At 44.8% G+C, this 25404-nt stretch overlaps 1 protein-coding gene and 1 pseudogene across 4 annotated transcripts in view; one reads left to right on the top strand and one right to left on the bottom strand.

Moving 5' to 3' along the window:
- The window catches only part of WDR59 (WD repeat domain 59), an 89295-nt gene extending 64109 nt beyond the window's left edge, over nt 1–25186 (top strand). For 2 of the 4 annotated variants that reach the window (XM_039256451.1, XM_039256449.1), the window contains 9 exons: nt 2803–2859; nt 8553–8686; nt 9808–9889; nt 13737–13849; nt 15210–15360; nt 15449–15521; nt 16632–16758; nt 16913–17055; nt 24206–25186. In XM_039256451.1, coding sequence (XP_039112382.1) covers nt 2803–2859; nt 8553–8686; nt 9808–9889; nt 13737–13849; nt 15210–15360; nt 15449–15521; nt 16632–16758; nt 16913–17055; nt 24206–24441 — 1116 coding nt within the window. In that variant the 3' untranslated portion in view covers nt 24442–25186. Of the gene's footprint in view, nt 1–2802; nt 2860–8552; nt 8687–9807; nt 9890–13736; nt 13850–15209; nt 15361–15448; nt 15522–16631; nt 16759–16879; nt 17056–24205 lie in introns of those variants that run through there. The other 2 variants (XM_039256450.1, XM_039256453.1) reach the window with 2 other exon arrangements.
- On the bottom strand, nt 12153–13571 carry LOC120248186 (annotated as a pseudogene).
- Nucleotides 25187–25404: the final 218 nt, after the last annotated feature.

Genomic DNA, 25404 nt, shown 5'->3' with positions numbered 1-25404 from the left:
CAGAAAGTGTTAGAGGTGGCTTCACTTCGATTGCAATGTAGTGTCTAACCTTGGTTCACAGATAGTTGTCCACCTCTGAATTTGTTTAGTCTTAGAGTTTGTATGTGACTGAAATGAACAAGTGGCAGGAGCTGATGCTTGAGGCAGGACCGACTTTGGAAAAAACCACTCAGTTGAATGGAGACAGTGATATTTTTGTTGTCTTTCTGTAGTTCCCTTCTTCACATCTCTGGTGGAACTGTGCCCCTCTGGCTGTCACTGACTTCTTGGAACACATGTATTCTCACAGGTCCTTTACATTCAAAAATTTTAGGATCTCCCCGCCCGTCCCCAAGCGAGCTAGCAGGCAACTGGCTAGATGGTCAGAACTACGGCATTTTATTGACATGATAGCCAAACAGACCCATGGTTGAGTAAATGGGGGAATTTTCTTGAGCATCAGAGCCCAGTTGAAGAGATCTCTCAGTCAAAGAGATGGTTCTCAATCCTCCTTTGAATCATGTCATGTGTTACTCATGTGTTTGGATTGGGAAAGTAGGTTGACTAGCACTTTTGACCCTGATAATGCAAAAAGGCCATGTCTAGTCAAAATAACTCCATTTCCATGATGCGGCCTCTCCTAATGCAAAAGCATTTGTAAAACTTTACATCCATGTTTTTCACAGTCTAGTCTCTTACTAAATACCATAATCACAAAGAGGGACCAAAGGCACACAGATAATTACCTTTTATCGGATAGGATCTGCTGGGGAGGAGGGGGAGGACTGTGGTACTTCACTCTGGATGATTCCCAGGGTACAGCTTCTCCAGAGAAAACGAGCTGTTATAGTCTCTTAGGATAACCTAATATAACAAATGGTCTTTAAGTTTTATTTGGGATAGTGATCACATAAAACAGGAGCAGACACTGTAATTTTATTGGAAACTTTTGTATTTCTGTATAATATATGTGCAGAAAAGTTCACAAATCATTAGCACATAATTCAGTGAATTAATCTCACACAGGCCAAGAAATAGAACATGATAAGAACTCTAGAAGCCCTGGGGGAGGGAGGCACATTTCAGCAGGTGACAGATAGATGGTACTTAATAGGTGACATCCTATGAAATTACTGATATTTGATCATTTTTAATCTCAAAAAAAAGTTTCATGTGGTTCAACCGTATAAGTAGTTGAGTGAGTCATTTGTGATGAATCTCAAATAAATTCATCTCTCCTTAAACCTTGTTCATGTTCATCCCATTTACATGGGGCAGAGGATGGGGTGGGGAGTTAGGGGAATGAAATATGGCAACACAGCCATGATATCTTATTTAGGCCATCTTCCTTCCTCTTAGAGGTCAATACGGTTTTATCCCTCAAGGAGTATTTTCTTGTCCTCAGGTATCTAGTTTGACATGTCAAATAATACCACTTTTGTTACTTTTGTTCTCGAAGTGATTCCAGATCACTAAATTTCTCTGTGCTTAAGTCTTTATTTTCAGCCCCAATTTTTCTCCTACATATTTTTTTCTCTTTTAGATCTGTACCCGAGATCTCTAAATGAGTAAGAATAAAGGAAAAGAATATGACTATATTAAAGTATATAGCATTGAAGGAATTATAGAGTATTTTGGAGATTATAAGAATCTTTATGAAAAAAAAAATAAAAAAAATAAAAAAATTAAAAAAAAAAAGAATCTTTATGGAGCCTTTGGGTATTTTACTGTTCGTTTCTCTTGTTTTTGTGTGTTTTTAACCTGCCCTACTTAGGTCATATTATCATATTTACCCAAATGTTCTCCATATGATATTCCAAGTTTGGCTCCTAATACTTAAAAATGTGAGAGACCCCAAAAAAAAACCACCGCAGAAACAACTATCAAATTTCATAGGAAGTTAGAAAGCCCAGAGAGATGCTAACATTCATTTGGTAAATGGACCAGCTATTAATAGTTGGTGAAATATTGTTTATTCCTAGGGCAAATCAGAAGACTTAGAACTTGGGATAAACATTAGGCATTGGCCTATAAAGATTTTTTACATTTTGCAACCTCCACCCATGCTTCAGTTTATGTTACTAAAATAGCTCTAGTGTAAATAACTGAGGAGGTCTTGAAGTTAATAGAATAATTTCTGATTTCCCATAAGCAGTGCTTTTCAGCCCCAGTTTCACACTGATGCTCATGTTGTTAGCAGGTGCCCTCGGGAGGGCAGCTTTTCAGCTTTGCTCCCTCTTTCCCTTCACTTCTCATGGGTTCTCACCTCCCCATGGTGTCACTCTGAAAATAGTCCTGCCACCCCAAGGTCAAGGCTTCCAATATCCCTCATTGCCCCCACCGATCCTAACCACACATCAGAAACAATTTGGTGTTGGGTCTACCAAGGAACTTCTTCCTTATTAGGAATGAGAATCTTCTCACATATACATATGTATGCTCTTAATGGGGAGAGTAGACCCCCTACCTATTTCTCTGTTTGCACTACGATCTTAATCCTCACGAGAGTACTGCAAACCTTGGCCTCCTCAGAGCTGTGTTTACACCAGCCTCCTTAATATCTTCGAATGTGTTTTGAACCAAAGAATTAGGACATTGAAGCTGGGTTTGGAGTGCAGGGGGTCTGGAGGGAGGTGAGGGAATCCAAATATTGCTGCGGTTAGGTTCAGATTTTTAGTCATTCAAGCCTGATTTTACAGTATATTGTGGTACCTTTTAATCCATCAGATATGTGGGAAGCTTTCATTTTATTCTATATTTTTCCCTTTTAATTTTCTTGGTGTTTTTCTTCCCTCCTCCTGGGTGTAACGTTTTCACGCACAGATGTCTCCTCGCTCTGCCCGGCGACGTTGGTCCATACAAGCAATTAACGACTTCCCGGTACTGTGCGCTGTGCAAATGCTCTCCTTGACTAATCCTGTCTGCCCAAAGGCCCAAGAATAAAATGCCACCTGCCTGGCTTTGAGGAACCTGAATGACAGGCTGGCTGGTTCTCAGGACCAGCACAATAAATTTTTCACTCTTGGGAGTCAGGTGCCGAGGGCTTCCTCTTTGTTTCATCCAATTTCAAGTGGGTGAATCCTGATATCGTTAAGGATTGTGAATGGACTTCTTTGAAAATGAAACCAAACCCTGGGTTTCTTGGAAAGAACCCCATCTGTAAGCCTGTAACTCACCTGATTTCACTTGGAGTATTTGTTATAATTTCCTGGAGTTTTCAAAAGCCTACCTTTGGCATGGGGTGAAGCAGAGGAAGATATAAGAGGCTTCTGCCATTTTGTCTCTCTGTTTTTATCGTCTTGGTCTAGTTCAAAGAGGGAAGTGCTCACCTGCTTCATTGGCATGATGCATAAGCTAGTTTTTAATCCTTCGGGAACTTTCTGGAACAAATTTTTTCCTTACCATCAGTATTTTGCATTGCAATAAAACCTCTGCTGTGGACATCCTCTTCCTTTTCTTTCCTTCTTACTCATTCCTATTGGCCACCCTCCTCTTCTGTCTTCCTCTCCCACCCCCTCCATGTTTCAGTAGTGCCAAGGTGGCCTCAGGCTGTGGAAGGCAGCCTTGGGGCTTTTGTGCAAATTTCACTGCGTATACAAAATATTTAGGGGAATAGTCCTATAGCCTTTTCAGGTCAAAACTAGTTGAAATCAGGAACCCTGATTCACAAGTGCCACTGCTGCTGACAGCTTGCAGGCGGAGCCGCCAATGTGGCCACCTTTCCTCCACAAGTCTGTCCCAGCCAACCCAACTGTGGAGTTTCCACTGATTTTCCAGAAGTCTCTGCTCCTGCTGCTATTGAAATAGGAACTCATTTTGACTTACTGCCCACTCTGCTAATTATGCATTGTTGGTGGGGTTGCTGCGAAGCAGTTGGTGGCTTATTCTTGGGCTGTTTTTACATTTAACCCATTTATTGGCATTGATGTCGCCTCCAGTTGTAGCGGTAACACTGGTGGTACAGTCGCAAGCTGGCTGTATTGGTTGTCATTCAGTGCTGTTCGCACCAATGCCTCCCCCTGCCCCCCAGTCCTTTCCTCCCTGTCCTCTTTCCTATGATCCCATGAACGCCTTCTTGGTATGTTCAGAGGAGCATCCTGGTGCTCATCATGTGATAATTGTCTGTCTCGTTTTGTCTCTCTTCCCTCAATCCCTGCTTATGAAATCTCTGGGGAAGGGGGCATTTTCTCTACTGAAGGGGCATTGAGGAGACCTGAGAGAAACGCAGGGCTTGGCCTCCCAGAGGTACCGATCCCTGTTGCACAGAAAAGTATCCATACTTAATCTCGTCAGAGTGGGACTGAGGCAGTGCACAAGTTTAAGGAGCTTTTATGTCAAAGTGCCTTCCCCTCCCCTAGAAGGTTCGGCCACATCTCAGCCTGCTGTGTCACTGTTCTCTGTGTGTCATCACCTGACGGTTGCACAGACGAGAGATTCCTAAAATCGTCAGCAAGAGGGAAGGGAAGAAGAAGTCTTGGGGAGGAGTACATGGGACGTGAACCCTTTCTTGCTGCAGGAAAGTTGTCCATGCTTGTTGGGAAGCAGGAGGGACTCATGGCCCACATCTTATTTGAGATTTAACATGTCTTTATTTAGGTAGCCTTGTTATATGTGCACCCCCAGAATGATCGGCCACTAGAATGGAGTACTGAGTAACCCCTGTAGCCTGAGGGGAGATAGTTCATACCTGAAAAACACCAACCAATAAATAGAAAAAACAAAACTATTTTCTGACCCCTTACAGATTTTGATAATGTTTTGCCATTATTCCTTGCTGGATTCAGTGACGGAATAGCGCTGCCCCATAAAGGCTTTACAGTTTGATTCTTGGTGGCAGCTAGGTGCTGGTCACCCTTGGTGAGGGTGATCCAGTGGTGGCGAACCTCCTTCTGTTACAGGCTCAAAGGCAGCTCCATGAGTTTCCACAGAACATCGTTTGTACATCAGAGAAACACCTAGAAGCCTGGTGTCTCCAGAAGTAGACAAAGAAGTCCCAGGAAATACAGACTGTGGTTTCCATAATTCATTGAAGGATAATTGCAGCCAGTGGTCCAAGCCCACTGTCTTTCCATTTTCTTCCAATGCTTATTGATGGCACCCATGGGTTTGTTTCTACCAATCTCTGTAACCAGGGATGACAGATGGGCAGGGGCAAGATTCCCAAAGCATCTCTTTGGACTCAGTTCTCTTCTCTCTGAATGTGCCTGCCCGTAACACATCCCGAAAGGAGACTAAACAGAGTAAGGCTGAGGGTCTTGAGCCTGGCCTGAAATTCAGCATCTGAGTCTGAGCCCGGTGTGCCCCACGTGAAGCCAGTGGCTTTGGCCGCCCCAAACCTCTGCCAGTGCTCACGCTGCTGTGGCTCAGCGGAATGTGCTCATGGTACTTGGCAGAGAAGTGAAATGAGGCCTAATTGTAGAGGCTGGTGTGTCAGGTAGGCCTCACTGCGATCAGATGTTGATCTCCTTATATGCAGAAATGATTCCATTTAAAAATAGACCAAACTGTTTACATATTAACAGGTAGCTTAGTCCTAGGGCCACTCCCCCCCCCCCCATTTTAATCCAAAATCATGCACTAAAAACAAGTTAATAGGTACGGGCTTAGCAGCCCAACAGCCTATATGTTCAAATCTCATCTCTTAGTGGCCTCAAGTAGGACTCACATCCTTGTTTATGAGATGGAGGCAGTGCCCGCTCTTTCAAGAGAGCTGTGTGATCCCCACACTCACAGAGGGTGAATGGCCCAGAGCAGCAGCTAATGTTCATAATAATAGACAGATCTTTAAATTCTAAGCCAAATATTTACATGCTTGGACTGTATCGAGGGCATCTCATTTCCCATATACTGGCTCCCCAGTAGTCATTTGGAGATAAGGCTGTGGGGAAAATAGGACAGTTGGTCGTGATTTTCCCCGTCCACTATCCAGGTCCCTGTGCTCAAGTATTTTTGACATTCTAAAGTGATCACTCAGAAATAATTCAAGTCCACTAGGAAAAACATGTTTAAATGAGCTAGTCTGTATGCAGAGGAACCACTTTCGGCACACAAACCTTAATATTTTTCTTTCATTAGGTTTGCTTAAAAACACAGAAAGTGTGGCTTTCAGCATGATCTGTAAGCTAGTAGGCCCCATCCCTCACGAGGCCGCCTTTAGTTCCCACCATGTAGTTACATGGCGCTACCGTGAAGTGCTCAACTGTCCAAGTCCAAGTGCTGCTCGTTTTCTCTTTGCAATAAGGAGCCAGAGTGTCTGCCTGGAACAGTGCTTGAGAAGCCTCCCGCCTAACCCAGAAAGCCAGTGAGACCGATCATTTTCCGTTCCAGGTGCAATCTTCTTACTGTAGATCTTTTCTTTTGTTTCTTTCCTACATTTTTAATCCAGTCCCCTGAATCTCATCCAAGATGACCAATTGGGTGAGACCTACTCAGCTGCTGTTTCCTGGGATTTTTAAACTCCTGGAAACCTGGATGAAAAAGTTTGTGTACTTACACCCTCCCTGTTCCAGTTAACCACACCGTGCTGTTCCCGTCACTGCCCTGTAGATGTACATGAAGTTAACCTGCCTAAAACCTGTCACGTCAGAGTATCTCACGCATGTGTGATGACCTCCGTCTATTGTTGGTTAACACTGCCTGGCTCCAGCCCATTCTGACATGTTGTTTGATCTTTAGCACATTCTCCCCTTACCTGCATCCACGTCAGGTTATTTGTGGCTAGAAGACTAGTGTTTTCGTGAGTTTATACATAATTCTTTTTTTTTCTTTTTCTTTTTTTCTTAGAGAGAGAGAGAGAGCAAGCAATGGAGGGTCAGAGAGAGAGGGAGACGCAGAATCCGAAGCAGCCTCCAGGCTCTGAGCTAGCTGTCAGCACAGAGCCCGACACGGGGCTCGAACCCACGAACCGTGAGATCATAACCTGAGCTGAAGTGGGACGCTTAACCGACTGATCCACCCAGGCACCCCTATACATAATTCTTTAGAAAAAAGCCAGGACTAGTGGAAAGCCAAAGGGCTGCCATGCAGTAGTCAATGAGCTTCCTCTTGTATGGATAATAATGATGTTTATGAATAAAGAATATATGGTAACTAAAATACTTCTTAAGATCAAATAGGTTAAGGTTCCAAATTGATAATGTAGCATGTGTATTTACCAATTATGATAAATAATTCAGAGACTTCAGCTAAACTCCATTTACCTGCCATGAACCAAGTCCAGGTGTCCTGGATCTAGTAGGTTCCACACACGTACTGAGCTGATAGGAAGTTACATGCATTGGGCACCTTTGGGGATGAGATGGATCATCACTGGTCAGAAGCGACTAAATGCAGACCATGACTAATGAATGGACGAGTGATTGTATAAAAATCACTTGTGGAAAATGAGTTATTTGTAAGTAATCTAAGTAATGATCTAATCTAAATTCCTGAGGGCTTATATAGGGTCATAATCACTGCAGACTTTTTAATTGCACGTTTTCAGTTTGTACTCTCACCTTTTCATTGTGCCCATATTAAACTTGCAAGATTGGAACAGAGCTCATCTGGAGACAGTTACCAGTGAGCACAGAGAGTGACATGAGACAAAATTCACAGCCAGTGAGTGGCTCACCCAGGGTCACGACGAGCCAGCACATGCTGTAATGAGACCAGCACACCTTGGTTTTCTGACTCAAGTTTGCTGGCCCTTTCACTAGCAACTTTGTTCATTAATAAGTATGTCACTTCCCCCCTGAGTTGAGTCGCTCTGGTGGCCCCCTTTTAAAATTTCCAGCAATAAAATAAAATATTGCTCCCTTGGCTGGATGTCATTTTGAATATACCAGATGGGGCTACACTGATAATTCTTCCTTTCCAAGACATCTCTCATTTCCCTCCTTTGTAGGTGAGGCCCCAGGGAGATAGGACAGTTGGTCATGATCTTCCACGTCCATTACCCAGGTCCCTCTGTTCAGCTATTTTTGACATTCTAAAATGATCACTTTTAAGTAATTCAAGTCTGCTAGGAAAAACCTGGTAATCCTCCTGAACTGCTAAGTTTCTCTGCCTGCCTGCCACAGATTAAGGTTTGCAGAGCCCACACCGCTGTGTGTAAATTAAATTCCCAACAAATCCTGTTAAAGCTGTCTGAGAAGAAGAAAGCTTTGGTTAGTTTCAAGCAAGAACTTTGAACCTAAGACTGATCCCAACCTTGAAAGTTGCTCTTCCCCCACATTTTTGTCGTCTCTACTAACTTATTTACCTGCTGTTCTCTCCTCCTCCTCCCCTTCTTCCTTTTCCTCTTCTTCTTCCTCTTCCTCTTCTTCTCTGGATTCAAGGTGTCTGGTTTTGGACACCTGCAGAATGTATGTAGCATTGCAGTAGGGTGCTTATTTTCCTGTTAGGATTTTGAACCAAGAGCTCAATGCCCTTTGCCATCCTTTTACTTCCTACAGATGCTGATTCATGTAATTGTGGGCATGAGGTAATGCAGGGTCTCTGCAAATAACCAATGATCCAACTCTGATGTGCTCTGCAACCGTAGGTTTCCATTCGTTCAAGTCCCCATAGTTATATCTCATCATCTCCCCCAGAAATCCAGGAGATGGAAAAGCAAACGTGAGGGATCGGACTCCGGCAATCGACCCATCAAGGCTGCTGGGAAGGTTATCATCCAGGACACCGCATGCCTTCTTCCTGTTCACAAGTCACTGGGAGAACTGTACATGTAAGTGCACCCTGCTTATTACACAGTCCTCATAATCAAAGTTGTGTTTGTGGGCTTAAGTCTTGGAACCCTTTCTTCAAAAGCAGCTTTAGACCAGTGTACGAGCTTTCTATTGCTGTGTAACAAAGTACCAGAAACTTAACGGTTTAAAACAACATACACTTACTTGTTTCAGTTTCCATGGGTCAGGAGTCTTGGCATGGCCTAGCTAGGTCCTTGCTCAGATCTTGCCAGGCTGAAATCATGGAGGGGGCCAGGTGGGGTCTTACCCATTTCTCAGAGTCCTCTTCCAAGCTCATTCAGGTGGTTAGCAGAATTTAGTTCCTTGAGGCCATAGAACTTGATGATTTTCATCTTCTTTGAGACCAGTAGAAGTGTTTCTCTGACGCTTCACCTTCTTTCTAAGGTCTCGCCTGATTAGGTCAGGCCCACTTAAGATAATCCACCTTTTGACAAATTCAAGGTGGACTGATTAATAACCTAATCTTGGGTGTGCTGGCCCATCAATATTCACTGGTATCACCCACAATTAAAGGCAGAAGATATTATATAAGGCGTGTAGAGCAAGGGGCTGAAATCTTAGGAATAGCCTCAGAATTCTGCTTTCCGTGCCATTATGTAAGACAGTTAAAAGCAGAGCCATTTTGGTTGAAGGGAGTTGGGAGGCTAGTGGCAGGCATATGGAGACTGGCCTGTGGCCTCCCTGTTTCTTGAACTTGAACACATAACAAAAAGTGTTTATTTTGTAATATATACACAGCACACCGCTCTTGTGGTAGAAACCACAGTGTTGTACTTATTTAAATCCATTTTTATTCAACCCTCACGCCTGGGGAAATCCACAGAAAAGCTGGTTGCCAAATTGACATTTGAAGCTAGCCTCCTTTCCTGTCTTTAGAGAGGTGAACAGTTTCACCTTCCCCACGCACGAACTCACAGCCTCCTATGAGCTGTAGGTAAGCTTTTTCTCCATATCCTGTCGCAAGGGAGAAGCTTAAGGCCAACATGGATAAGACATTGTGGGTGACAACTAAAGAGGCAGCTTTTAGTCCATCTGTTCAACCATGGGTAATTGGTTTAGGAAGTAAGACTAGAAAAAACCTTCTTTTGTAATATTTCAGATTGAATGTGAATGATATTCAAGAAACATGTCAGAAGAATGCCACTTCCGCCTTGCTCGTGGGAAGAAAGGATCTCGTCCAGGTACTGGGCACCCTTCTGACAGCGGTCCAGGTTTTCCCTTTTGAGCAGGTGGTTGTCCCTGGGTGGTTGTGGTTGAGTGACATTTTAAGCGAGGCCTCGTCTATTTTGCAATTCCTCTCCCATTTTCTTTGACCAGCAGTGAGGCAAGAGCAGCTTTCCGAATCCTTTGGGTTTTTTTCATTAGCGCTTAATTGGGAAGATCCTACAGCTCAGAGACTGAGAATTTTTTATTACATTTCTTTCCTGCTCTGGTACGATGGTGATAGGCACACCCCTATAATTGTGTATCTGTGCCTTTGCCGTTTGCACCCTCAATTCCGTGTTGGGGTTTTTATACTTTAAAAAATGCTTTGTTTCGTAAAAAGTTTTCCACAGCATTCCTTTAGGTGGAAACGTGTTCTGTTTTAAAATATGATGTAAAATAAAATATGATGTCAGCTAGCAAAAAAGTTAATCTCCTTCATCCTAGCAGGATGTTAAAGTGAGCTGCTCCTATTTTTTAAATAGCTTTATCGAGATACAGCCTTATATCATGCATGTACCATTCAGTGGCTTTTGGTATATTCACGGGTTTGCAACCACGTCACAACAGTTTGAGAACATTGCTGCAGGGGTGCCCGGGCGGCTCAGTCAGTTAAGCATCCAACTTCAGCTCAGGTCAAGATCTCATGGTTTCACGAGTTCAAGCCCCATATCAGGCTCTTGCTGTCAGCACAGAGCCCACTTCGGATCCTCTGTCATTCTCTCTGCCCCTCCCCCACTGTCTCTCTCTGTCAAAAATAAACAAACATTAAAGAAAAAAATTGGGGCAAACAAAGAACTAGAACACTTAGACCACCTGCTTGGCTGCTCCTGTTAGTCTTCTCTTCCCCACCCAGGCCTGGGCAGCCGGTAGTCCCCTCTCAGCTCAGTGTTTCCCTCAGCTTTTCTGGTGGCCCAGAACCAAGGCCTTCCCGTGATTTTTATCTGATTAAAAAATCCTTTAAGATTTCCTTTTGTCTTCTCATAAACACTGTCAGGCCTCCATCCCAAACTCTCGAAGATGAGGTTGAAGGTTCTGGATTGAATCTGCTTCTCTAAGGACTCAGCCACCTCAGGGTCTGTGCACACGAGGAAAGGAAAACAAAGTAGTAGAAACGGTGGGGAATTTATCCCGGGAGGTGAAGGTCCAACTCCACTCCCTAGTGGTATAGCCCTGAGCAAAGTATTTCAGACTGGCTCAGCCTCTGTGTGTCTTTGTATGGTGAAAACCAGAAGGTGAATGACCGCCTAGGGTTGGTGAGGTTGGCAATTGCCAACCCTGAGGTAGGCCCACGGTTTGTGTCCTGCAAGATCATTCTCTGTGGACAAGTTACTTCCTAAGGTGTTTTTGTTTTGTTTTATTTTGTTGAAGTTTTCAGTATTTTTCTGTGTGAGTTGATTTGGAAGGTCAGGCTCTTCTGACCTTGGGTTCAGACAGACCCAAGTTTAAACCTAGGCTCTCACTATTTTGTTGTGCGATCTGGCCCAGATACCTAATCTTTCTGAGCCTCACTTTCCTCGACTCTGAAGTAGTCCTGAGTCTAGTCGCAGCGAGAAGGGAGTAAGGTCATGTACCTAAAACTCCCGTACCTATATAAGCTAGATGACAAATATCCAATATATGGGACGGTCACTACTCTGTCCCACAGTTATCATCTCCATTGATGGCACAGTTCTTGTAATGGGATGGAAGTGGCATCGGTGCAGATGCTTGAAGGATGGTTTTTGTTCTTTTTTATGCACACGATGATGTGTCTACTATTGTGCAAAGAGTTGCAGAAATAAACCCAAGTGTCACCTATTCCTGTTGAAGCTGTGTAGAAAATATATATTAAAAGTGAGGCAGTAACATGCCTAAATTGTCAGCCAGAGTAGTAAACATTCCATCCAATCCCACAAAGACATTAACTTCTCCCAGCAACGGTTCAGGTGGGTCCTTGGTTACAGAGATGAAAGCGAACCTCAAGTTTCTTGTCTTTTTTTTTTAATGTTTATTTTTGAGAGAGAGAGCATGTGCTGACAGTAGCGAGCCTGCTGTGGGGCTCGAACTCACGAACTCTGAGATCATGACGTGAGCCAAGTCGGATGCTCAACCAACTGAGCCACCCAGTTGCCCCTCAAGTTTCTTGTCTGAATCAGTACTTGTGTGTATTAAGTACACTGGTGCCATTTAATTTATTATTTGTTTGTTTGTTTATTTTGGTGAAAACATTTAGATTGAGATTTACCAGCTGGACTGAGTTTAGATGATCCCAGTTTTGTTGGCAGCATCCAAAGCATCAAAGTCAGGAGCCAGCTAAACATATGCCTTTTTCTATCCATTGGGCCTGATCAGAGTATTGACCTTGGCCACGTCAGTGTTGTAGAGCTTCTTCACAGCCTGTTTGATCTGGTACCTGTTGGCCTTGACATCCACAATGAACACCAGTGTGGTGTTGTCTTCAGTTTTCTTCCTGGCTGGCTCAGCAGTCAGGGGACTTTATGATGCCGTAGAGCTCAAGCCGGTTTCTCCTGGGGGTGCTCTTTCGAGGATATTTGGGCTGCCTTTGGAGACAGTGTCTTGGGCCGTCCGAATGTAGGTGATGTGTGGATCTTTTTTTTTTTTTTTTTTTATGACCATAGACACCTTTTAGCACTGCTTTCTTGGCCTTCAAAGCCTTTGCTTTGGCTTCGGCTTGAGGGGGTAAGGCCTTCTTTCTTCACCTCCAGCACCCTCTTCGTGAAAGGGGTCATTTAATTGCCTTATTACATATCTAATGTATTTTTCTACCTGTTTTTCAGTATTTTTATTGGTTTATTCTTTCCTCTTATAGATTCTTTGATGAAAGTCTAAATTTCCTTCTTTTCGGGTTTCTCACAGAGTCTAGTACAGTGTTTTCCAGTTAGTGGTCGTGCAGTGATGTATTGCTACTATAAAAGATTTCCCAAAAGTAGTATTCCTTTTTTGAAGGTATGGAGGGAAGGAGGCTCTTAATATTAAGAGTGTGCTAAATCTTGGATTTGATAGGCACTTCAGTGGACATTCGTTTCGGCTTGATGACCCCAAGCCCTATGAGATTTCAGGTTTGGAGATGTTCCTCAGATTTGATGTCAACAAAAAGAAAACCAAGTCTATTTTGTCCTGGCCTATTTTCCTTTAGCTTTGTGAGTACGCTGAAACTTTTGTAATGAAAGCAACACAGCTTCCTGCTTTTCGGGCAAAGGACAGACCTGCAGTGTGATACAGAATTCTTTTCTTCCCCCTGTCTGCCTCCCCACTGATTAAACAGCAGCAGAAGTCACATGAGTTAGTGGTTAAATAGACAGCCCATTGAAGTTAATACACGGTGTCATTCCTCTGAAGTTTGCTTAATGAAAGTGTTTTTTTATATTTATTTGTTTATTTTTGAGAGAGAGTGCACACGTGTGCACATGCTGGTGTATGAGTGGGGGAGGGGCAGAGAGAGAGGGAGACAGAATCCCAAGCAGGCTCCAAGCTGGCAGCACTGAGCCCAATGAAGGGCTCAAACTCACAAACACTCAGGAATACTCACAAACCGTGAGATCACAACCTGAGCCGAAATCAAGTGTCTGACACTTAACCGACTGGGCCACCCAGGTGCTCCTGCTTAATAGAAGTTTTTAAGACTAGTGTTTCTGAGCATTATAGTCACCTGAGCATCTTGTTAAAATGCAAATTTTGAGTCACTATGTCTGGAATGGGGCCTGATATTTCCAGTTTTTTTTGCCCTCAGAGCAGCCAGGCTTTAGGAGAGGTGGGGTTCTTTCATGCTTCCTGGTCCTGTTCCCCAGTCTGACTGTGAATGCTTCTCTTTGATCTGTCCAGGTTTGGTCGCTGGCTACAGTTGCTACAGATCTTTGCCTTGGACCAAAGTCTGACCCAGATTTGGAAACGCCCTGGGCTCGACATCCATTCGGGCGACAGCTGCTGGAGTCCTTGTAGGTTCAGAGAGCTAAAAGGGAGGAAAACGAGTGATGTAAATTTTAGGTCTATAAACACCTTCAGTGTTACCATCGAAGAGGTCAGAGGAACAGGGGGAAGAAGTGTGATCTTTCCCGTTACTGCTGTAATAATTTCTGTGCAGAACTAACTTCCTACAACAGAAGGAACTATACAGTTTTTGTCATTTACAACAAAGATTTGAGACTCTTGTGTCCTTTAGAGATTTATGCTTTAGCGTATAGGTAACATCAGTCTGAACACAGGAATTTGAACTCTTGAGATGGTAAATATCTTGGGTGCTGTAGAGTTTTGCCCCCAAGAGCAGATCCTCAAATTCCACATTGGCATTTTCCAAAATCCCATTTTCCAAGGGCAACAACGTTTTCACCCTTATAAGGAAATTTATGGAAACACTGAATCTGCATTTGGTTTGTGGCACCGGGATGTGGCAAGCTGGAAGTACAATGTGCAAAGTGATTTACCAGATAAAACCACTTGAACCTTCATTACAGTGAGTCCAGGGTCTGGATAGAAAGACAGAGAAGCTCTAATTCCAGGCAGAGGATTTCTGTACTTACTGTTGAGGCCAGACCTGAGACCTGTGCTCAAGTTTCAGTTGGCTCATGGTCATGCAGGGATGATGACAGTTGTTCTGTCCACGTCGCATAAGGCTCAAATAAGATAGAGTTAAAACACCTGAAGAAATGTTAGACATTACTTGGTAGGAAAGTATCAATGTCATTCCATCACAAAGGCCAAGACGCTCCGATCCCTACCTCACATCCTAACATAGTGGTCCTCAGAGGAGCAGAGAGGATGTGAGTACCTAAAAGGTAAAAATATTCCGTGTTGTTCTTATTTAATAGCTCGTGTTCATAATTCCACCTTCGAGTCATTTGCCAGCTCGCCACGCAGTAGTGGTGGTATGGTGTTCTGAGCACCCTCATGCAGCTTTAGGTTCCGTGAGTGAAGGGTGTAGAAGACCTCCAGAAAGCAGTGGGAGTCTTCTTGGAGTTGGGGAAGAGCACATGCATGGCCCCATTCAGATGTTAGTTTAATCCACTTAGTCTTTGGAGAAGCTACATTCAAGTCTGAGCCATGCCTGGATGCCAACCAGAAGCTTTCATATGAGTTACCTGGGTCATTTGTAATACTCGGATACATTCTATTCCAAAATAAATTTAGCCAGACTAATCAACCAGCTGGGTCTGTAGAAAAGCCTGGTTCCTGACAGGGGCTTATGAGGCACAATTAAGAGTCCTCCCTTCCACCCCAGTGCAACAACCTGCCACAAACTGTGACAGTCACCCTTCCTCCATCTCCTCTCTTGACTTTTTTTCTGTCATCTTCCTCCAGGTTGGCTCATTACTGCCGACTCCGGGACGTCCAGACACTGGCCATGCTGTGCAGCGTGTTTGAAGCCCAGTCTCGGCCCCAGGGAATACCAAACCCCTTCGGACCCTTTCCCACCCGGCCCTCTAACCTCGTGGTGTCCCACAGCCGATATGTAAGCATGCAGCTCTATGTGTGACCTCTCCAAGAGGGAGGCATTCACAGGGCAGCAGGTTCTGATGCCTCTCTTCTCTGTCCTTCAGCCTAGCTTTACTTCCTCGGGCTCCTGCTCAAGCATGTCAGACCCAGGGCTCAACACTGGTGGCTGGAACATAGGTTGGTATGGCGTCGACTTGGCCATGCTGGATTTCTAGCGCTCTGAAAGCCGTGTGTGAGTCTTTAGTGTATAAACGTCAGTTGATGGATATGCTCCACATTTTCCTTGCTCCTCATTTCTCTTCACATTTCCTATGATGGGGATGCTGTAGTCAGCAAGGCCTGGGCTTTCATGTTTGAACAGGCCAGTTTCTGGTATGGCTGTGTTGCTTTTCAACTTACAACTTTGACAAACTGACAGTGGGACTTCTTTGCGTTCACCCCATAAACTCAACCCTCATCCTCTCTCCTTCATGCCCTCCCCACCCCTGTGGCCTGCCCCAGTCATCTGCCGCTTCCTGTTACCCGCGTCTTCCCACGCACCACTTTCAATGTGGAGAAATAAAGATGAGCCTGATTCTGGCTGCCCATAAAGGTCTATTTAATGAATAAGTGTATTTGTGATTTCCAGATATTTGAAATTTCTTTTTAAAAATCATCTTAATTTTCTTGAGGGCACCTGGGTGGCTCGGTCGATTAAGCGCCCGACTCTTGATCTCAGTTCAGGGCTTCATCTCAGTTCAGGTCTTGATTTCAGGGTTGTGAGTTCCAGCCCTGCATTGTGCTCCATGCTGGGCATGAAGCCTATTTAAATAAATAAATAAAAATTATCTTAATTTTCTGGATTATAAAAGTAATACATGCCTAGTGAAGAAAAACAAAAAGTATTAGAGAAGAAAATCCTCATCACTGAACCTCCACCTGGGAGCAGTGTCTGTTCACATTCCAGAACATTTTTTCCCAGTCTATGTCTGTGTGTGTCATTTTTAATTGGATTATGAGCATCTTCTCATGTTGTTTACAAAGTCTTTATGAATGATGACAGCTTTATCCAGTGTTCCCTATTACTGTACCATCATTTGTTACTTGAACATTCTGTGTGAACTCAATTATCCGGTTACCTGAACAGTAAATACCCAGACAAAAGGGAAGGCTCAGGAGTTCTGAACAGTTATATTTCTCAGCATCTTCCAGGGACTAAATTGGATGCACTCTGCATTATGAGGGTTTTCAGGTACTTTCTGTGCCTTCTCTGATTTCCCTTTTTCCCTCCCATTTGATTTTCTTCAGCGGGAAGGGAGGTAGAACATGTGTCTTCACCTTGGGGAGAGTCTTCTCCAGAAGAAATCCGCTTTGGGAGTCTTACCTACAGTGATCCTCGTGAGCGAGAACGTGACCAGCATGATAAAAATAAAAGGTAACGACCTTCCTGGGCGAGAGCTGCAATTTCATAACGCTTAGATTCTCCAAAATTAGGACTCTTGGTTTAAGGAAGGCATATTGAGTTCATTTGGTATCGAGCTTGTTTTTTCTTAAAGGAACTGACAGGAAATCTTTTGAGTTTTTCCCAGGCTTCTGGACCCTGCCAATACGCAGCAATTTGATGACTTTAAGAAATGCTATGGAGAAATCCTCTATCGCTGGGGGCTGAGAGAGAAACGAGCTGAGGTGCTGAAGTTTGTCTCCTGTCCTCCTGATCCTCACAAAGGGATCGGTGAATATGAATTTCTTTCTTTTCCTATTTGAAAGGTCCCATACTTTAGTTTGTCTATAAAGTAAGACTTGGGATGAAGTGTTTTAGCTTCTCACGAGCAGACATTTCTGAAGCATTCTGAGTCTATTTTAACCTTCTGAAAACCCTTGCCTTTGATGAAAAGAGTAAATTTCTATTCTAAATAGAAGTAGTTCTGTAGGCAGGACTCACATACTGATTGAAGGAGAGGAACTTATTCATATATCCCCTGTTACGTATTGAGCATCTGTTAGGCACACCGCTAGCACATTCCTTCCCTCATGGACTTCACAGACTAGCGGGGAGAAAAATTAAAGTTATAAGTGGTGATCAGTGTTTATGAGCAGACAAAAGGATGTTGCTGCAGGGAGGGAGAATTTTAGGGGATGTGCTGCGGTGAACTGGGAAGGCCTTTCTACGGGGCTGAGGTCTGAGGGGCGAGAAGAGGCCATCCGTGCAGAGAGCAGCAGACATTAAATAAGTGAAGGAAGACGGGCTGGAACATAGTGATCAAGAAGAGGGCTACCAGATCAGATCGTAGGACAGTTAGGGACTTTAAGTCACAGTACAGCATTGGGCTTGTCCTCTGAGTCCAGTGGTAAGCTTCCAGTGTAGTAAGAGGTAAGTGACATGCTCTGGTTTCTATTTTAGAAGAATCACTGGATATTAATTTGAAGAAAGGATTGGAGGGGCGCCTGGGTGGCTCAGTTGGTCGGGTGTCTGACTTCGTCTCAGGTCATGCTCTCACAGCTCATGAGTTCGAGCCCCATGTTGGGCTCTGTGCTGAAGCTCAGAGGCTGGAGCTTGCTTTGGATTCTGTGTCTCCCTCTCTCTGCCCCTCCCCAGCTCATGCTCTGTTTCTCTCTCTTTCCTTCAAAAATAAATAAACGTTTAAAAAAATTTTAAAAAAAAGAAAGGATTGGAAGAGGGTGGGGGTAAAAGTTTGAAGACTGATAGGATAGTCAAAGGGAGATCTACAGCCTAGTCTCCAGTGGTATCAGTGGAGGTGGGGGGGGGTGTGGATTAAAAGTACATTTTAGAGGTAGACTTAACATAATATGTTAACACGTTGGATATGGGATTGTAGGAAGAGACAGAGCTTATTAGATAATTCCTGGGTTCTCAGCTCGAACAACTGGGTAGGTGGTGGTGCCAAATTCTAAGATCTAAGAGACTGGGAAAAAAATTACGAGCCCTGTTTGGGACAGGTGGAGATGTGTATGAGATGCCAGACTGTATGGTCCCATAGAGGGCCAGGTGTGAGTCTGGAACTCAAAGAGGAGCCTGGAGCTAGAACTAGGAGTTTGGGAACCTCCATCACGTAGGCTGTACTGAAGCTGTGATATGGGTACATTGCCCTGGGCTTGGGGATGGGGAGTGGGGAGGCCTGGTAGTGGGGAGGAAGTATACAGGGAGATCAAGTGCCCACCCACTTAGTGCCATGAGAGAAACCAGTGCTTGCACTGGGGTCTAGAGGAAGAACCAGAAACACACTTAGCATGAGACATTAGTGAATTTTGAGGAAAAGCAAGATTGTGATCTGAAAGGAGCTAAGGGAAAGGTTTTAAAGGGTGACGTGGAAGACCGCCAGAGAGGGTATCTGAACATGCATTGATTTTCTCTTTCCCCCAGACACCCCAAAGCATCTATCCAGAGCTTTCCTGAAAAGGCATAAACCATGCAAGGAGAACAGTGTTGGCAATAGCATTTGGGGCCAGGGAGGCAGATAGGTTAGTGGTAACAGATTTAACAGAGCCTGAACTGACAGGTGGAAAAACAGTAACACATGTGACAGAAACCCCCGCCCTACTGATGGCTCAGGATTTGGTTACACCCAGTACCTCTGGAAGTGGCATGAAGGTGAGACTAAGCACAATATTGTTTAATGGCTTTTTTAGGGTCTCCAGACCCCTGCTCCTAGTTTGCCGAGCGGGTTAGCACCCTTCCTCTAGCACAACAGAAAATCAGAAATTTTTGTTCTCCAGAGAAGGCAGACACCCTTCCAGATTGAAGGGGCCCACCAAACACCTAGTGTAGTGAATGAAGAAAGACCCGGATAAAGAGAATACCCTGGGAGCTTCCAGAGAGAGAAAGCTGGCCACATCCAGGGGGTTAAGGAAAATGGGTGGCACCCCACTTCTCAGGAGCAGTGAACTAGATACTGGAAAGGAGAGGACAGTGCTTTGGTGCCTTCAGAATGCTCCAGAAAATGGTTTCTGACCTGGAATTCTACACCCAAATAATCAGTCACGTGTGAAAGTAAACCTTCAGCCTCTCCCAGAAGGGGGTTCAGTCCAGGAAAGCAGGGAGTTGGATGATGGTAAAGGGAGATCCATATGTCCGGCCAACCCAGAGATAGAGCCATCTAGTTTGGAGCTTCTGGAGCGTTGTCTCCAAGAAGAGAAGGTTAGACAAATATCTCGTGCATTTCAGTGCCCAGTGTATTTATAGAGATTCAGGTATTTGAGAGGGTTCACAGGTGAATTATACTAAGCAAACTAAGCAAAGGAAAACAACAAGATGGTTACTAACTCTAAGAAAAAACACATGTGCGAGGAAGGAAACGTCACCATGGTCTGTGGCTCGGCTTGATTCCTGTTCACCTAGGCAGATGGTGGGACAGGGTAGTGTGGGTGGTTGGGGGGACATGGTGGGACGGGGTGTGTGGGTGATTGGGGGATATGGTGGGACAGAGTATGTGGATGATTGGGGGACATGATGGGACGGGGTATATGGAGGATTGGGGGACATGGTGAGATGGGGTATATGGGTGGTTGGGGGTACTGGGGAGTGGGGGAAGCTTCCATGTAAAAGTTGAGATAATGTTTCAGTGTGGAAATTAAGAATTAGCTTCATAAATGTGGTATTTGAGGATAGGAAGGTAGAAACAAAAGACAAAGTTAAGTGAGTTGGAAGGATTTTCTCCAGAGAGTAAGGGGCAAGGGAGGTGGAAAGGAATGCTGGTTTTGTTAATAAGACGTGTAGCATTATTTGTCTCTTTAAGTTGTGTGTATATAGTTTTAACTATAAAACCCAAACGGGGACACCTGGGTGGCTCAGTCGGTTAAGTGTCCGACTTCAGCTCAGGTCATAAACTCATGGTTGGTGGGTTCGAGCCCTGCGTCGGGCTCTGTGCTGACAGCTCAGAGCCTGGAGTCTGCTTCCAATTCTGCATCTCCCTCTCTCTGCCTCTCCACTGCTCGCTCTCGCTCTCTCTCAAGAATAAATAAATATTTAAAAAGAAAGAAAAAAAAAAAGCAGGGTGCACCTGGCTGGCTCAGTCAGTGTAGCATATGAATCTTGATCTCAGGGTTGTGAGTTCGAGCCCCATGTTGGGTGTCAAAATTACTTAAAACCTTAAAAAACAAACCAGAGTAATACCTAGATCTGCATATTGAATAACAAGGATTATTTTAATATGGATTATTTTGATGTATGTCCTTGAAGAAATGGCAAAGATGCAAAATGCTATTTGGGTAATACGTTTTTCAGAGCATCTAAATGCATGAGAGTATATCAGAGAGAGTAATTGCAGGCCTAGAGCAATTTGTCTTTTAGAATTAGTTTTCAGGAAAATCTGTGTGAATCACAGAGACAGGTAACTGGTATATTGCACTCTTACTGACGCCCTCAGTGGGAAGCATCCTGCCAGGTTCTTTTGGCCATACCAGGAAGTTCAGGGGGTGATTGGGGCGGGGGGCGGGGGGCATCAAGAAACCTGTAATCCAATTGGAGAAGTTAAACAGGAACTCATGAAGACTTCAGTGATCTTAAAGAATGAATAATACGTCCTAATACTTTTACAAAGAGCACTGCAAGATTTCGAAGGGGAGGAATTATGAAAGCAGACTCACAGACAAAAGCATGAAATATTTTCATCTTTATTATTTGGAAGAATCAGACTGTTCAGATGTAGCAACAGCAGATATTGAGAGAAAAATACTACAAGGTCACCAGGGCTACATATAGTTGGTCTCCTAATTGCTGGAAAACTAGTCGTTTTCTCTTGGGCTTATCACATCCGTAAGGGTCATCCCATATCAGCAGCAAATTTTAGGAATAGTTTTCATTTCGAGGGTTAGATTTATAGAAAGGGGTCAAGGCTTCATTTATTTTGAAGGAATACTGCTAGACAGAGTATTCTTGTAAAAGCCATCGCCCTCACAGGATGGTTTTTTATTTTGTTTTCCACTGTGGCGTGTGGAGCTTGGTCACAGTGGTGGTAGAACGAGGTGTTTGCTTTCTCAGCCCCGCCTCCCAAATCCTGCCCCAGAGGCGTGAATCTGCTCACCTCAATTTTGTTCAGCGATATTCTGCTTCAGTTTATTAATTTAATGTCTTATTTATTTGGCTGGTTTTATTTACACTTGTGTAATTGATGTTAATCACATAACTCTTCTGTACGCAGGGCCATAGGACACTAAGCCTCCGGAGCTGGCTTCTGCCTGAAGGTTCCGTAAAGCCTTGGAATTTGATCGTAATGTGTGATTCGATCATTTATGTGCCAGGCGTATTTTTATTGTCCTTATTAGTTTGTCTCTTAAGAACCAAGAATGGCCCCGTTCACCTTTGCCAAGTTTTCCCTGCAGAGCCTGTGCCTATGGCTGTACGCTTCCTTCCCGGAGACCCCTGGGTTTGTCAGTATTCCTGTAAGACACCCCGACAGCCTTGTGATCTCAAACAAACGCGGTAGCCCTTTGCATCTCTGAGTGTGGCGACAGCACAAGCACCAGCATGGCCCCAGCGTGTGCACGCCCTTCTCAGCTAATGGTCATTCCATCATGTATAACAATTAAGAGGCAAGAGAGAAATACTAACATTACACTTAGTGACTTAGTGCTTCTGTATTTTCTGTCTTTGTGGATTTATATCCACTTAGAAATTGTTCACATCCACCCTCCCCCAAATGGTTCATTAATTAACTAAATGAAACGTTAGTTCAAAGTCTTAAAGCTAATAAGGATTTTTAGAAATTACACTTAAGCTGACTCACTATGGAGAAACACAGTTGGTAATGACATACTGAGTTTTTCAGGGAGATGACATTTTAATAATTTTACCCAGATAGATATGGAGAATAATTAAGTTTACATATGCACTTATCTCAAATGCCAAAGAACAACCCTTTTTAATTTTTTAATAATTTTTTTAAGTTTATTTATTTTGACAGAGACAGAGCATGCAAGCAGGGGAGGGACAGAGAGAGAGAGAGAGAGAGAGAGAAAATCCTAAGCAGGCTCTGCAGGGTCAGCACAGATCCTGACGTGGGGCTCAAATTCCCAAAACATTGAGATCATGACCTGAGCCAAAATCAAGAGTTGGACGCTTAACCAACTAAGTCACCCAGGTACCCCATAAACAACTTTTTAAAAAGACATATAATAATTCAGTATATTGAACATGCAGTTTTTACATTCTCATAATTTTTAAAGGTTGAATCTTACCAAACCAATAAAACTACTAAAGGACATTTAAGAAATTTAAGCTTAACTAGGCTTTTCACCAGAACATAAACCCAAGTCTTACCTGACATAAAAAGTTACACTTTGCGGGACAAGACATGGCTGTTTTTAACCACCATCACCAAACCAGTCTCATGTGTTTAAGGATTGACCTGCACTAGGACTGTCATAAAATATTTCCTTAGTTACCATGTATTCTCAGTGTCTTTATTGGTACATTTTTGTGACTACCTGCCGATCCGAAGCGGCAGACCGGCTCTAGTGCAAGGAAGGCTCCTTCCTCTGTTGTAGGAAGTGGAAGGAGTAGAGGAACAAGTAGGGAGATTTGAGGTTTGGTGGCTGGAGATGAAGGCATCTCTCTTCTCAGGGCAGAGGGGAGGCCAGTTGGTGAGAGGGCAGCAGGGCGCCTGCAGGGAGTGCCATGCGGGGAATGACAGAGAAGCTCGCACTGGGAGTCTGTTGTCGATTTAGTGGGAAGGCATCTTGACGGCGGGCCTTCCCTCACAAGTGCTCCGGGCAGCGTGGAGCCGGCCGCTGATGGGGCTCGCCCGGGCTGCAGGTTCTGCCAGGCGGTTCCGGACGGAGAGTTGGGGATACTTGAGAACAAGTGGTTAGGAAGTTGGTTCGTGTCACTCAGGCTGGCCCCAGGGGAAGGTGACGCCAGCAAGGGTGAAGGCTGTACATGACTGGCCAGCGGGCGGGGTGTCGGGAGGGGTGGGGGGGCGGGGTTGGAAGGCATCAGGGATGGTGCCAAGAACTGGGGTGGAAAGAAGAGTGAGAACCAGAAGTCCTGAGGGAACAGGGAGGGGAGCGTGTGTGTCCAGGATGCCGCAGGTGAGAGCAGAGAAGAGGAAACAAGGATGGAAAAGCCAGGCGGCATCTCCTCAAGGGGAAAGGTGACAGTCTGGAGGCAGTAATGGGGTGCGGGCCTGCGCTTCCACCCCACTGCTCTTCAGGACTCGCGACCAAAGCGGCCTTTTCTCCAGAGGCTGGCAGGGGTGGCAGGCTCCAGGCAGGGCCGGGCGCCGGGGGCATCGTCCCGGCAGAGAGTGCGGCCGGTGGGAAGATTTGCTCCCAAGCCGGCCGCTGGCAGCCGGGCCTGGGAGACGGGAGGTCTGTACGGGCCTCTGTACCGGCCGCCCACACTCGGGGTCCTGCCTGAGGTAGACAAGGCTGTGCGGTGATGGGATTAGTCTCCTCCAGGAAGCCAGGCACCGGCTGCCAGGTGGTCCTGACCACAGTGCCCTGATTGAGCTCCTCTTGTGCCACTTGGTCATTGGCGGGCAGGTAGGGAAGACACTGAGACTGATCAGCTGTTGCTGGGTGGCACCAAATCTTTCAGTTCTGTCAACAAATGATCAGTGGCCACCTCCATGAGCCAGGCCCCTGCAGCCATTGGCATAGGAGAGGTTGAGGCGTAGCTTTTCACCCCAGGCCCCCGACGGCCGGGCGTCTGCCACACTGCCCACCTGCACCCAGCCTGCAGGGACAGCAGCTTCTCTTTGTCAGACTTCGTGAGATTGTGGAAGAGCTGCTATTTAAGCAAAGGGAGCATCACGGGTGTAATAGAATCCGCATAGACTCCCCCGACGAATACATTGTTCTTACCTGTCCTTCTGCAGAACTAACTTATTATGTGTCTTGTTTTGGCCATCCCCACCCATTCGCAGAGTTTGGCGTGTACTGCAGCCACTGTCGGAGTGAGGTCCGTGGCACGCAGTGTGCCATCTGCAAAGGCTTCACATTCCAGTGTGCCATCTGCCACGTGGCCGTGCGTGGGTCGTCCAATTTCTGCCTGACCTGCGGTCATGGGGGCCACACCAGCCACATGATGGAGTGGTTTCGGACCCAGGAGGTGTGTCCCACCGGGTGTGGATGCCACTGTCTGCTTGAAAGCACATTCTGAACTACAGACCTTGGGAGTTGTCACAAATCCCAGAGGACCCCCTAAATGCCGGACGACAAGTTCTCTACCAGGAGAGAGGCTCCCGAGCCCATTCCCAACTATACTGGGATGTGTTCCCCTCAGAGACTGCCGCACATCAGCTGTTCACGGGCTTTTGCTTCCTTCCATGTGGCTGTTGATGGCAGGGATGTCACTGGGCAGCAGAGCAGATGTGCAGAGCCTCATAGCCGGGTGGGAAATTTTCTTGAAGGAAAGCACCTGGCTCCAGAGCCATGTTTACCTTTAAGGTGTTAACCTTAAAGCACTGAACAGCATCCTTTCTGATGCCATTTCAGACCAAGATGGGATGCAGAGGACGGTCTCCTGAGCCAAAGGACGATGGACATTAACTTAGTTGACAGTGGGCCTGTGATATAAACTGGTACATTTAATGGACTGATGGATAGTGGCCTTTTAAAAATGATACTTAAATTATAAATTTATGATGTACCTAAGGAGTCTAAAGATGTCTCTTTTGTTTGTTATTTCTCTTTAAGCTGCTCTTCCTTGGCTAATAAAATTCAGGTTATTGTTTGGGGGAAAAACAAAGAAGATTGAACAATGTTTTAGTGAAATTGTTTCTACCCTGCTTCTAATTCTAAGTCAACTCTTTTGGATAGGACCAAAGTCAGTGCTCAGATTTTCAAAGGAAATGCTGATTTACTCTTGTCTTCTAATAGAAAATAAAATTTGACATTGAAATCTCTTTCCAACCCTTTTAATCATTTTATTTAGCAGAAGGAAAATGTGATGGTTTCATAGCCCTGATAGTCGAGTCTCCCATTGCCACAGAGTAGGTTGGCTGAGTTCCGGTAAGTTCCTTCCATTCTTTGTTTGAGCTCCCTCACAGACTTTGCCCTGTGTTTATCTGCATTCCAAGTGACTGTGACTGCATGTCCGCCTATTTTATCCTTCAGTGATTTT

Source organism: Hyaena hyaena, unplaced genomic scaffold, assembly GCF_003009895.1.
Source record: "Hyaena hyaena isolate Hyena2069 unplaced genomic scaffold, ASM300989v1 scaffold_584, whole genome shotgun sequence".
Classification (NCBI taxonomy): domain Eukaryota; kingdom Metazoa; phylum Chordata; class Mammalia; order Carnivora; family Hyaenidae; genus Hyaena; species Hyaena hyaena.
Note: the sequence above shows the minus strand (reverse complement) of the source record. Positions and strands in the feature narration are given on the sequence as shown.